This window comes from Triticum aestivum, chromosome 2B, assembly GCF_018294505.1.
Source record: "Triticum aestivum cultivar Chinese Spring chromosome 2B, IWGSC CS RefSeq v2.1, whole genome shotgun sequence".
Taxonomy (NCBI): Eukaryota; Viridiplantae; Streptophyta; class Magnoliopsida; order Poales; family Poaceae; genus Triticum; species Triticum aestivum.
Genome location: NC_057798.1, coordinates 382,027,438 through 382,040,837, shown reverse-complemented (window position 1 = coordinate 382,040,837; position 13,400 = coordinate 382,027,438). Strand labels below are relative to the sequence as shown.

At 55.3% G+C, this 13,400-nt stretch overlaps 1 protein-coding gene across 1 annotated transcript in view; it reads left to right on the top strand.

Annotated features, from left to right (window-relative positions):
* Nucleotides 1-13,400, top strand: part of LOC123045037 (pentatricopeptide repeat-containing protein At2g41720) — a 74,702-nt gene that overhangs the window by 41,279 nt on the left and 20,023 nt on the right. Inside the window, exons 8-9 of the mRNA XM_044467946.1 lie at nt 10,079-10,183; nt 10,626-10,746. Coding sequence (XP_044323881.1) covers nt 10,079-10,183; nt 10,626-10,746 — 226 coding nt within the window. The remainder of the gene's footprint in view (nt 1-10,078; nt 10,184-10,625; nt 10,747-13,400) is intronic.

Here is a 13,400-nt window from a genome sequence, read left to right as displayed (position 1 = left end):
GAGAGAGACGGAGGTAGACGAACGAGAGAGAGAGAGTCAGTTTTGTGCTGCCACCAACTGCGCAGCGTTTTCTGCTCTTACCTTTTCTTCTTATCTCTGTTACAAAATTGGAAACGACTAACTACCCCGGCCAGCTCGCTGTGATCCGGATTGGCCGCGCCATCCCGCAACCTCCAGATGCACAAGCGCGCTACGCTGACCGGGTTAACTATAACAGAAAGAACGGAGCGAGATCGTGCGTACTGCACGTCCCCATCTACTACGTGCATGCTGCATGGAAGTGTCACATCTGCAGGCATGCAATGTTTATTTTAAGCAGAAAACTACATTAGCCTATGACGTGAGCTTAGCATGGCTAACATTTCTCCCCCCTAAGCTCAGCGTCCTTTGCTAATTACCTTCACTCCCAGCCTCTGACGCAGCTCGACGAACTTCACCCGACCCAGCGCTTTTGTCAAGGCATCAACAACCTGATCATCAGTGCCAACGTGATCAATCTGCACCTCCTTTGTTTCAACACAATCTCGGATGAAATGAAACTTGATATCAATATGTTTGCTTCGGTCGTGGTGAACGGGGTTCTTGGCCAGTGCGATTGCAGACTTGTTGTCAATCAGAAGCTTGAATGAGCTTGCTTCTTCTTCTCCTCTCATCTCTGCAAGAAGACGGCTCAACCAAAGACCTTGGCAAGTGGCTGCGGCTGCTGCAACATACTCCGCCTCACATGAGCTGATGGCTACAATCTTTTGCTTTTGAGAGGTCCATGACACTGGGTTCTCACCAAGGAAGAAGATCTGACCCGAGGTGCTCTTGCGATCTCCAACATCTCCGGCGTGATCGCTGTCACTGTAACCAATCAGTTCAGCTTTGCCGGAGCCACGCCGGTAGCAGCAGCCATAGTTCAGAGTGCCGCGCACATACCAAAGGATTTGCTTCACGGCTGTCCAGTGAGTCACAGTGGGCTTCTCCATAAACCTGCTCACTATCCCAACCGCATGTGTGATGTCTGGCCTGGTGTGAACCAAGTATCTCAGGCTCCCAATCACGGTACGGTACAGCGAGGCATCAACCAATTTTGCTTCATCATCTTTCTTCAGCTTGAGCCGGCATTCCATGGGAGTTTGGCATGCATTACATCCATCCATTCCAGCCACCTCGAGCACTTTTTCTGCATAATTCCTCTGACACAAAGTAATGGAGTCTCTGGTTTGTGTTACCTCAATGCCCAAGTAGTAACTTAGAAGGCCAAGATCACTCATTTTGAAGAGCTCTTGCATCTGTCCCTTGAACTCGATGATGGATGCTTGGTCAGTGCCCGTGATGATGAGGTCGTCGACGTACACGCCCACTAGCAGGAACGAGTGAGCATTGCCACGGCGGTACACGGCGTGCTCCAGTGGACTGCGCGTGAACCCCAACATGCTCATGCTCTCGTCTAGCTTCGCGTACCAGGCCCTCGGAGCTTGCCGTAGCCCGTAGAGTGCCTTCCGAAGCCGCAGGACCTGCTGCTCCTTGACGGCGGTGATGTACCCCGGCGGCTGCGCCACGTACACTTCCTCGGCGAGGTCACCATTGAGAAAAGCGGATTTTACATCCATGTGGTGCACCTCCCAGCCGGAGTGCGCGGCGAGCGCAAGAAGCAGCCGCAGTCTCCATGCGTGCCACCGGCGCGAAAACTTCCTCGAAGTCCACGCCTTCTCGCTGCACATAGCCTTTCGCCACCAAGCGGGCCTTGTACTTGATGATCTTGCCGTCCGGGTCGCGCTTGACGCGATATACCCACTTGAGACCGATCGCCGTGTGTCCACCTGGGAGCTAAGCAAGCTCCCATGTCTTGTTGTCGATGATGGACTGCATCTCGACGTCCATGGCGCCCTTCCATGCCTTGCTTGCGAGCGCCTCGTCCACGCCACGCGGCTCCTCGGCACTGAACAGGCAGCGCACGAGCAGGCACCGCTCGAACTGCTCACGCACCGCTTGATCCTCGGTCTCCTCCAGCACGCTCGTGAAGCTCCGGTAGCGAACTGGCTGCCCCGTTGGCACATCATGCCTGGAGTCATATGACGGAGGCGTGTCCCCACTAGCCCTCGGCGAGTCCATGCGTGTCACCGGCTTGTACTGCGATGACTCGGGCGCGTCCACCACAGGTGTGGCAACTGCAGGAGATCGCGGCGTCCCCAAGGCTGGTGTAGAGGGTGTCGCCGCGGTCCGAGGGGTGGCCAGCGGGGTGGTCGACCCACTGTCGATCTCCTGGACACCATCATCCATGGTGTAAACCACGGTAAATGTCACCGGCGCTGCGGTGTCCGCGCTCGTGCCCGGGGTGCTCCAAGTCCATGGCCTGCTCTCTTCAAATAAAATGTCACGAGTTACCTGAAGTTTTTTCGCCACTGGGTCGTAGACGCGATAACATTTGGCACCCTCCTCATAGCCAATAAACACCATGGGAGTTGAGCGATCAGTGAGCTTGGTCACCCCTGGTCCGAGCTTCTTCACATGTACTGTGCAGCCGAAGGTACGCAGGTGTTGCACGTTCGGCTTCCTGCCGTGCCATGCTTCATACGGCGTGACACCATCGAGGCTGCGGGTCGGTGATCTGTTGAGAATGTATACAGCCGTCCTCACTGCTTCGCCCCAGAACACAGCGGGCATGCCCATGCTCTTCAGTAAACACCGCGCCATCTCGACAACAGTCTGATTACGCCGCTCAACGACACCATTTTGTTGCGGCGAATACGGTGCAGTCGTGTAGTGCTTGACCCCGAGCTTGTCGCAGTACTCCACGAACTCACCAGAATTAAACTCGCCGCCCTGGTCAGACCGGAACGCACGCAACCTGCATCTTCCTTCAGTTTCAGCAGCAGCATGAATCCTCTTGAAGCAGCTGAATGCCTCGTCCTTTGTCTTCAGTACGGCCAACCACATGTATCGACTGAAGTCATCAACTGCAAGCAAAAAATACTTGTTGCCTCCAAGAGTGGGTGGACTGATCGGACCACACAAGTCAGTGTGGACAAGCTCCAAGCCTTGTTCGGCCCTGTACGCTGCTGCCTGCGGGAATGGTGCACGGTGCTGCTTGCCGAGGGTGCATCCGTCGCAGTACTCGTCGACGCGGTCGATCAGCGGCATCCCACGTACCATGCTTTTGGAGGACATGGCACACAGTGCCCTGAAGTGTAGATGACCCATCCTAGCATGCCAACGCCAGGTCTCGTCGTCGTTCTTCGTCAGCAGGCACGCCGGTGTGTCAATGGTGAGCACGGCAGTGTACAAACGACTGATCGAACGCCGGATGTGAGCCATCATGCGCCCGACGGTGTCATGAATTGTCATCAGTCCCTCATGAATCTGAATTCTGCACCCCCCTTCATCCAGCTGGCCAACTGAAATTATATTGCTGCTAAGACTTGGGATAAAGTAAACCTCTGACAGTGCGCGTTGGTTGCCGCTCTGTCCTCTGAAGATCACTGAACCTCTTCCTCGGATTGCAACGCGTGATCCATCTCCGAACTTTACAGTCCCTTGCACAGATTCATCAAGAGTACTGAACATGCCCCTGTCACCAGTCATGTGGCTTGTAGCTCCCGTATCAAAGTACCACAGCCCCGGCGGTGAGATCTCTGGATGCACTTTCTCTTCATTGAGATGAACTTGCTGGGGCGCCACGATGCTGGTGGTGAAACAAGTGGTGACCGCGGCCATCATAAGTCCCTCATGGTGCTCGTCGCCTTCGCGGACTAGATGTGCTTGCCCCTGCTTTGCACGTTCTTCTTCCGCCTTAATCCTGGTGTACACTCTTTCTTCCAATGACCCGGCTTGTTGCAATAATGGCATTTGCCCTTTTTCTTGCCGCCTGAGCCGCCGGATCCTCCCGCGCCGCCGCTGCCCGGTGCAGGTCTGCCACCGCCGCCACCATGAGGTTTTGGCTTGCCCGGCGACTTGTTCTTGCCGCCGCCTCCTCCGCCGGACGATGAACCGCCGGCGCCGCTGCCCAGCTTCTCCCGGGCCAGCCACTCCTCATGAGTGACCAGAAGGCGCCCGGTGGATTGCGTGCCGTCGTCGAGGTCGTAGTGGTCCTCACATGCAGAGAAACGCCCGACGAGCTCCTCGATGGACATGGTTTTCAGATCGATCAAGGATTCGATCGCCATGGCCATCGGGCGGTACCTCCGCGGCACCACTCGGAGAAACTTCTGGACTGCCTTGTGCTCGGTGACAGGGTCGCCATACAGCTCCAGGTCGGCGACGAGGCCAAAAAGCCGCAGCCCGAAATCCTCGACGGACTCCCCGTCTTTGAAACGGAGATCCTCGAACTCCCGCCGGCGCACCTGCGCCTTGGCTTCACGGGCGCGCTCGCTGCCCATCCGCATCGTCTTGATGGTCTCCCACGCCTTCTTCGCCGTGTCCTTCGCAGCCAGCACACGCAGCATCTCCGGCGGAACGCCGGTGAGGATGATCTGTAGCGCGCGCCGGTCGTCGTTCTCCTCGGCGCCGTCCTCGATCACCGCGGTCCAGACGCGGGCGACTTGCAGCTTAACCTGCATCACAAGCGCCCACTCCTGGTAATTGGTACGGGTGAGCATCATGGACGTCCCCGACTCCTCGCGCACGACGCGCTCCACCACACGGAGTTCGCCGCTGCCGCTGCCGCTTCCGGTGAGACGCGCGATCGGCGCCTTGGACGTCGGCGTCTTCGGCGGCGACTTGGTCCCGGTCTTGCTCATCTTCTCCTCCTCGCTATCCGACATGGTACGCCGCGGATCGGACACCGCCGGCCACCGGAGAGTGGATCGAACACCACGGCTCTGATGCCAATTGTTGTTGCCGGACTTAGCGAGAGCGATCAGAGATGAGGTCGAGCGAGAGAGAGAGACGGAGGTAGACGAACGAGAGAGAGAGAGTCAGTTTTGTGCTGCCACCAACTGCGCAGCGTTTTCTGCTCTTACCTTTTCTTCTTATCTCTGTTACAAAATTGGAAACGACTAACTACCCCGGCCAGCTCGCTGTGATCCGGATTGGCCGCGCCATCCCGCAACCTCCAGATGCACAAGCGCGCTATGCTGACCGGGTTAACTATAACAGAAAGAACGGAGCGAGATCGTGCGTACTGCACGTCCCCATCTACTACGTGCATGCTGCATGGAAGTGTCACATCTGCAGGCATGCAATGTTTATTTTAAGCAGAAAACTACATTAGCCTATGACGTGAGCTTAGCATGGCTAACAACGACGGCCTCGTACATAGGTGAACCCGCTCAGGTCGGCGTCACTTGCTTATTAGCTCGGGAGGTCCGCTGGACAAAACTTGTGCGGCCATGGCTTCACTTCAAGTCCTAGGCTAAGGGCGTTGCGCTCGTCGGCAATGTTGATGACTTCACATCTTCGAGCGCGCATTGTTTGTGCGGAGATGTAGTTGTTGAAGCGCTCACTGTCTTCCTCTAGACCCAATGACACTCATCTTTCGCAGAGTAACCAATCTGGTCATGCCTGCGTAGGATGATGGTCTGGAGTGCTTCTACCTCCGAAGCTCCTCGGAGTGGCCGTCTAGCCCACACATTCATTTTTCCTATTGGCCATCTTTGCTTCTTGACGATTTCGGAATTCACCTTAACTTACTCCCTTGCCGCATCACACTCTTGGGTTTGGTGGTGGCGAATTTCCTTGGTTTAAGCCATGCGGAGCGGGGGTTCGGCTTTGCTAAGGCTATTGTGGTCACTTGTCGCGCATGTATGTTGGCGGCCTCGTGTAGGAGCGCCACCAAGCGAATGGAGTCCGCTTGGGATGCTTCTAGGATGGCTTGCAGTTCTCCTGCCCTCGCGCTCGCGTCTGTGGCTTGTTGCCAGAGTGCTTCAACTTCCTCGTTGATAATGGCTTGTGCAGATTCTTCCGAGCTGGCAACCTGCACATCGGTGGAGGTTTCATGTGCTTTGTTAGTCGTGCGAGCTTGGCGCGTGCTGCTTGTAGGTTACGTGGGTTGAGTCGTCTCCTTCCTCTTTGATGCGCTTATGTTTCTGTGGTGCCATCTCCTTGCCTTCCTGTCCAGGCCTCCAAGAGAGTGCACGGGGTGGATATTAGCTGGCCTTCCGCATCGGTCCGTGATGGTTGTGCTCTCTTGGTCACACTGCTTCTGGCTAGGTTCCCATAGATGGCGCCAATTGTCATAGCATCAAGGCTAGACTGTGAACTTTTACACTCCTAGCCGGATACAAAGACTGCCGCGAGGTGCGCGGGAAACTTAAGGTGGAGATACGCGCCCCTGTTCGCAGCGACCCGACGCGGAGCTACCTGAAACCAACAAGTATTGCAAGGTAGGGAGACAAGTTACAAATCTGCCCTCCGGCTGTTTATAATCCTAACCATAGATGAACTGATGTACTTGAAGGCGAGTTGGTCTATTTCTCTGGGAATATCATGAGAATATGCTGTGGGTTCTGCTCGGTTCTCAAGATGTAGATTTTTCGGGGCGAGCTGGTGGCATTCGTCATGGTGTCAGACTTCATGGCAATCCCGCGAGGTTATAAGGTTTTCCACCAAGTCTAGAAAGATGTCGAGTCTGGGTAACGGGGGGACCCTTCCCCAACACGAACAATCTTGGGCGACGTGGTTGGCCTCACGAGCAGATACACGTTCTTTTGTGGAATTGAGGAGAACCATCTCTGCATATCTTGCCCATCAGGTAGGAGATCATGACTTCCTTAGTGGGCTGGAATGGCCTTCTCATTCCACACCTAAAACCAATCTCCGTTTCTCTGAACTATGATGCTTGATGAGAGGCTTTACTGAAGGCTTGCGAAAAGGATATGCGAGGGTGTTTTAGCGGGCTGCTCATATATATTCTCTGGAATGTGTGGAAAGATACTCCAACTAGTGGATGTGGCGCCCCTTGCTCATGAGGAGTTTGCCCTATGTAGATTGGCTTTGCTTAATATGTAGTCTATTTGTTGGTAAAAAGTTGCTTGTATTTTGTCTTAGGAAGTGTTGAGTAACGTGATTGTATTGGAAACATAGGATAGACTAGAAAGTATTCTGGCTTGTCTTGTACTTCAAGTAGATCATGTACTCCTATATATATACCCATGAGCCTCAAGCAATACAACAAACTATTCTGCCAACGAACTATTCTGCCAATCTCTCTCTCCCTTCTAACATGGTATCAGCCTAACCGGTCCAAACCCTAGCCGCCACCCACCGCTTCCGCACCCGGGGCGGTCGCCCTCCATGACCGTCGCCAGGGGCCGCGCCGCCCGTACCTAGGGTTCGTCCGCCGGTCATGTTGACCGGCTGCCCTAGAGTCTTTTTCCTGAGCCCTTGCTCCGGGTTTTTCTCTCTCCCTCGCCGGTCGTTTTGATCGGCGTTTTCTTTTTGGTTTTCCGATCTATGCTTGATCGGTTTGCGTCGCCCGCCGCCGCTGTCGACACCAACGCGCCTCTACTCCGACCCCGGCGCGACCGGCCGGCCTCTCCTCCAACCCGGCCGCCACGCGTGCCGAGGCAGCCCGTCAGGGCCAGCCGTTGTCCGCGCATCGGCCCGCTCGTCGCCTTACGCCTGCCGTCGTCGCCCTGCTCCGACCGGACTCCTGCATCGCCCAACCCGGCGGCCTCGCGCGATGCAGCGGCCCATCACAGCTGCCGTTTTGCGCGACGGCCCACCCATCGATCCACGCCACACGCCTCTGCCGCGTCCGCACGGCGGCCCTGCGGTCTACCTCGCCGGCCTCGTCCCCGGCGGCGTCAGGCTCGTGACTGTCTCAGCTTGGGCGCCGCTGCTACGTTGGTCGCTTGGGCCTCGCTGCCCGGGCGCCGGCGCTGCTTTGGCAGCCCGGGTGCCGGTCGCATGACGTCCCACGCCGTCCGTCATCGCCGTCTTCATCTTGGACTCCGCCGCTACCCCGCCTTCACCGAGCGGCGTCCCTGATCTCGCACGCGATCGGCTTGATGACCTGCTCGCCGCCGCGATCCGCGTCATCTACGCCCCGCGATCGACCTGGCCCGTCGGTTGCTCGCGCCTCTGCAGGTCCCGTGAAGATCGTGCCCGAGTTCAGCGCGCCCCTCCACCGATCAAGTAACGGGCTGCTGCTGCGTCGCCCCGTCGGGCCGCAGCGCCGCCGCCCTGTGGTTCTCCTCGCAGCTGCATCGACTCGCTCGTCGCCGCTGCGTCGTCCCTTTGGGTCGTGGTGCCGCAATACGCGGTCCCGCCCGCCGCCTCGAGGCCGTCCCCGCGGTTGTACCGACCCGCGTGTCGCCGCTGCGCCCTTCGGGCCGTAGTGCCGCGATATGCGGTCCCCGCCGCCGCCCTGAGGTTTTCCCTTCGTCGCCTCGACCCGCCTGCTGCCGCCGCGTCGCCCCTTCGGGCCGTGGCGCCGCGACCCGCGGTCCACCACCGTCCACGCGCGTCGACTTCCCGTGCCATGCGCCGCGCCGCCTCCCTTGGCGCGGGAACGCCACCGTCCGCGCCGGTCTTCGTCACGCTGTTGGGTTCCTCGCCATTTCGAGCATCGCCGCCGTGCTCGTAACCAAGCCGCCGCTGCCGCTCTGCTTTGGCCGCCGCCGTCGCTACGCCTGTAGCCGCCGCCGCCAGTCCACCCCCCTTCGTCTTCGTCCAGCACCAGCCTGTCGCCAGCGTTGCCGTCATCTTCCCCGACCACTTCGTCTACTCCGACCACCGTTGGTGACATCGGCCCCCCCATGCCCATTGGCGCCACAACCGTCGTCGAGTCTACTTCTCTGCTGGCCCCTCCGACTCCTTGACATGGCGTACAGCTCGTGCAGGTCCCTCGTCTACGCATGCCCGGTGCTGGCAACACTGATGCGTGCCTTCGTCCACGATGTGTCCCCGGGCCTGGCAAGCGTGGCGCGACGCTTCGTCAACTTCGTCTTTGTCCGTCTACGCATGCCCGGTGCTGGCAACACCGACGCATGCCTTCGTCCACGATGTGTCCCTGGGCTTGGCAAACCCGCCGCGACGCGTCGTCAACGTCTTCTTCCCGGCGCACCCCTACTTCGACACCACTGCGCCCATGCTAACTCGGCGCCTCCTTGCATTCGCGGCTCCACGGCGACTTCCTCGACACCGGCTACCCCGACTCGACATCGACCACGGCATTTTTTGCACGGCTACCGCGACCACAGCTACACCATCCATGCTCTCGGCTACATCGACAAACGACACAAAGGGCTACCGCCTTGCTTGAGCAACCTCGTCGGTTTTCACTCCAGCCACGACTTTCGCGATGCATCGACCGTTACAACTGTGGGGGCGTGTCCGTCGGCTTGCCTTCGGATTCTTCTCCAGTCTCACCGTCTGGGTCGCTACCGTTGTGACTGCAGGGGGATGTTGAGTAACGTGATTGTATTGGAAACATAGGATAGACTAGGAAGTATTCTGACTTGTCTTGTACTCCAAGTAGATCATGTACTCCTATATAAATGCCCACGAGCCTCAAGCAATACAACGAACTATTCCGCCAATCTCTCTATCCCTTCTAACAGGAAGGGCTTAAGCAGTAGTTTTTGTCTACTCGAGTAATTGGCTTGTTGCTTCCTTGTGCTTGCTTTGGCAAGCTTTGTAACAAACTGCTTTTCCTTCTTTGTGAAAAAACATGCTAATATCTACAACATCAAAGCTTGCATATTTGCATGGATATTTAATTATTTATGATGAATCTAATGAAGCTAATTTGGTGTCGTTAGATGTTAATATTTTTTTTTTGTAGACTTGGTCAATTTTTTTAAGTTTAACTTGGGACAAAGCTAGAACTTCAAACAATTTTGTATGGATGGAGTACTTCATGTATCATCTATATAACTATATTCCTGATATTCTTGGCCCGAAGAAGCTGGTTTTATAGTTAAGAACGCTAGCTTCTTGACTAGTTTCAAGACCATCAAACCACCGTCTTTTCTTTCATGAAAATACATTGATACTCGAGGGACCCATGTAATCTCATATCTAAACACTGGACTTGTGAGGAAATAGTTTCAATAAAGGTGCTTAGATTATTGGATGTGCTTTCCAGTTTATGTTTTACCCTGAGTCCTTGTAAAGATGGGCCTAAGATACTTAATTTTCTCTAATGCAGCTGTTTTACAAGATGGTGAGTTCATGCTCTACTGTAGGCCTTTCTACTTATAAGGTTCTGCTGAGAAATCTCTTAGCAGTTGGAAAATGGAGAAAGTATGTCGAGGTAAAGATGGGTATTCACTAGTATCTGTTTCACTTATGATTGCATATTTGCATGGACATCTATATCTGGTACATTCAATTTGCACAACTGTGCTCTGGCAACATGATGGTGTACTGCAGATACACATTTATCTTGGAACAACTTCACATTTTTACCTCAGAAAAAAACCCTCACATTTTTTTCTTCTGTTTTGACCTGTATTATGTTGGTCCTTGTAAAACCTGCACCAATATGTGCTTCTGGGATCATAAGAACTGTGGCAGAAGCAAGTGATTTGACATTACATTGAAAGTTTTGCTTGAGTTACTTCTTCCATGAGCAAAGCTCTAATGTCAGCAATAAAATGCTAGTACTGGACGGGTATTTGAGCCTCCATTATATAAACAAAAACCAAGGCTCGTGGTTGTTTATGGGCAACTCCTTTGTTTTCTGGAACATGTAGGTTTTGCAGTGGATGGAGGATGCTGGAGTCCGTCCAACACTATATATGTATCAAAATGTTCTTCCATATATTTGGAGGGACAATAGCATGGATTATGTCACTCTTATGCAGGAAAAAATAAGTATGTTACTTCTTTAACTTTAGCAGAAGTACTATTTTATCATGCAAGAACCTCTTTCAACATTTCTGTTTTCCCCTTGCCATTAGTGACCTAGTCAAATCTAGAACATGTCTTGTTTGGTGCTTGTGGTTGTTGAACTATCATTGTTGTAGACCTTAACATTTACATGGTTTTATCCTTTTCCAGGAAGTGTCATATTTTTCAACAGTTTTTGTACAGGGAACATTTTTTGATATTTTAGTCAATAAAGTGTCCAAGTATCTTATGTTTGTTAATTTATAGTTGTGATAGGAAAGAAATAGTAAAAGACATAGCTACATCATGTAATCCAGATATTCAGTAAACATAAAACTGTGGCATTTAGACAGCGAACTGAACCATCTATGCTACCTATATGAGGCATAGCCTTCCATCATCTCGTATACTTTTTTATTGAGAAAATGCAAAAGCTTCTGTCTTGCATATATAGAAAAAGAGAGTTGTGTATGAGCCCAAGAGGGCCACACCCACAAGTAGAATACCACACACCTGCAAGCTAAGGCGCCACCGGAAGCATCACCACAAGACCCAATGCTCCCACCTTCTCCCATAGTTGGGCCTCAGCTTTAACCGTGTCACAGGCTAGCGATACTGAGTTTGCATACCCTTGAAAATGGCCTCGTTGCGATGCTCCCAAATTCACTAGACCATGAGCACGATCACCGTGGAGGTGCCCTGCCCTTACGACCGCTGGGATGGAGGTGATGGCTGTTGCCACCAATCTGCAAAAGACCGGCCTGTTGCCATAAATCTGCAAAGGACTGGCCTATTGCCACTAATCTCATGTATTCTTTCAGTGTCTACTGTGAGTTTACCTTATGCTGCCAATACTCTGAAAGATGTGGCATTTGAATAATTTGGTCATGAGAAAATTTGCAGTCACTTGGGGTTTAAGAAAACAGCAGGCAGCCATAATACCCGCTTCGTATGAAATCTTTATTCTTTAGCTGTTGAAAGAGGCACATATTAGCTTCATAAGAAATAGTTAGCTATTTAAATAGACATACGCTACATGTTCTAGAATCTATAGGGCGCGCTTGGTTGGTTGTTTCCTACCCAATACCAGCGTATAATACGAAGTATGTTTCTTTTCCAATCTCAGCGATTGGAACTGTTATGACCGGTTTAGCTTATAACCGGAGGAGGCCCACCGGGCAGTAGTTAGGGGCTTGGCCCACAAGTTATCTTAGGCTATTCGTATTGAGGTTATAAATACTAGATGTAAAACACTTTTGAGAGCAAGCAATAAGAATATTATTATTCCTGTTGCCCGGCTCCCAGAGGAGTCGGAACCCTAGCCGCCTCCAACCCTAGCCGCTGCCGCCATCTCCCTCCTACGTGATGGCGCCCAGCCGCCGGCGCGCCCGCTCATCACCTCGCCCCGCTCCATCCTTCCCCTACAACCTCCGGAGCAGGTCCGGTAGGACCCCTGGTTCTACCAATTTGGTATCCAGAGACTCCAGTTCGATCATGTCTTCCAATCTCCCACGCGGGCGCTGCCCACCGGCACCACCGCCGCGCCATCCGCTCCCTCGATGACCACCAACGGAGCTCCGACGCTGCCGGGGCCGAGCACCACCGCGGGTGCCCCAACGCCGCCGGCCCCAACGCCGCCGGCCCCAGTCACCCCCGCGCCACCGCCGATCGCCGTCTTCACGCCGGAGCAGATGACCTTCACGCTGCAGCATCTTCTGACGGCAGTCCAGGGCCTCCAGCTGCACATGGCGGGGCCCTACGCTCCACCGCCGGCTGCCCCGATCACCGCCTACGGCCACCCCGCGCTGCCATGGCCGTCACAGGGCGCCGCCGCGGGCGGCGGCCTCCTGCTGCTGCAGCTTCCGGCGGGCCACCCCGGCGGGCCGCCATCGCCGCTGCTGCTTCCTCACCAACCGGCCGCGGGCCCTCTCTGGCCGCAGTGGCCAACCACGGCAACAGCAGCCCTCATCGCCCCGGTCCACACTCCACCGCCGCCGATGCAACCTCCCGCGCCACCCCTACCCAGCTCGGGGGCGCCCTCGCAGGCCGGCCTGCCCATCAATCAGGTCCTGTTTCCGCCCTCTCCGTCGCCAATACCAGCGTGGGCGGCTGGATCTTCACCACCGCCGGTCTACACCGCGACGTCCGAGCAGCCGACCCCGTTCCCGTAGTTTGGCGGGCCATCCGGCTCCACAGGTCGCTACCCGGAGTACCCCGACCAGGCACCACCGGCCGCCCTGCTCCGCTCCTCCGAGCCAGTTCGACATGACGCTCCGGCACAGACCCCGCCGCGGTTCGCCAAAATCGACTTCGCCACCTATGATGGCACGACGGTAATCTGATCAAACTGCCAAGATGGGTCCAGGGACAAGAGCGATGCCCCTCCCGCTCCGCTAGCTCCCCTCTCCACCAACCCCGCCGCCGTCGACTCCACGCCGGTAGCCCCCCTCCCTTGCTCTGCCATGGCCCCCCACCCCCCCTTGCCCACCCGCTCCCTCTCCGGCGAGCGCGTCTCCTCCGGCGACAGCCGCTGGTCCGATTCCGGCTCGGACAGCGTGGCTCCCCCTCGTTCCTACCGCGACGTCGCTCGCACCCCACCGCCGGCTCCGCCCGTCCGCGACATCGTCCTTGCGCCGGCG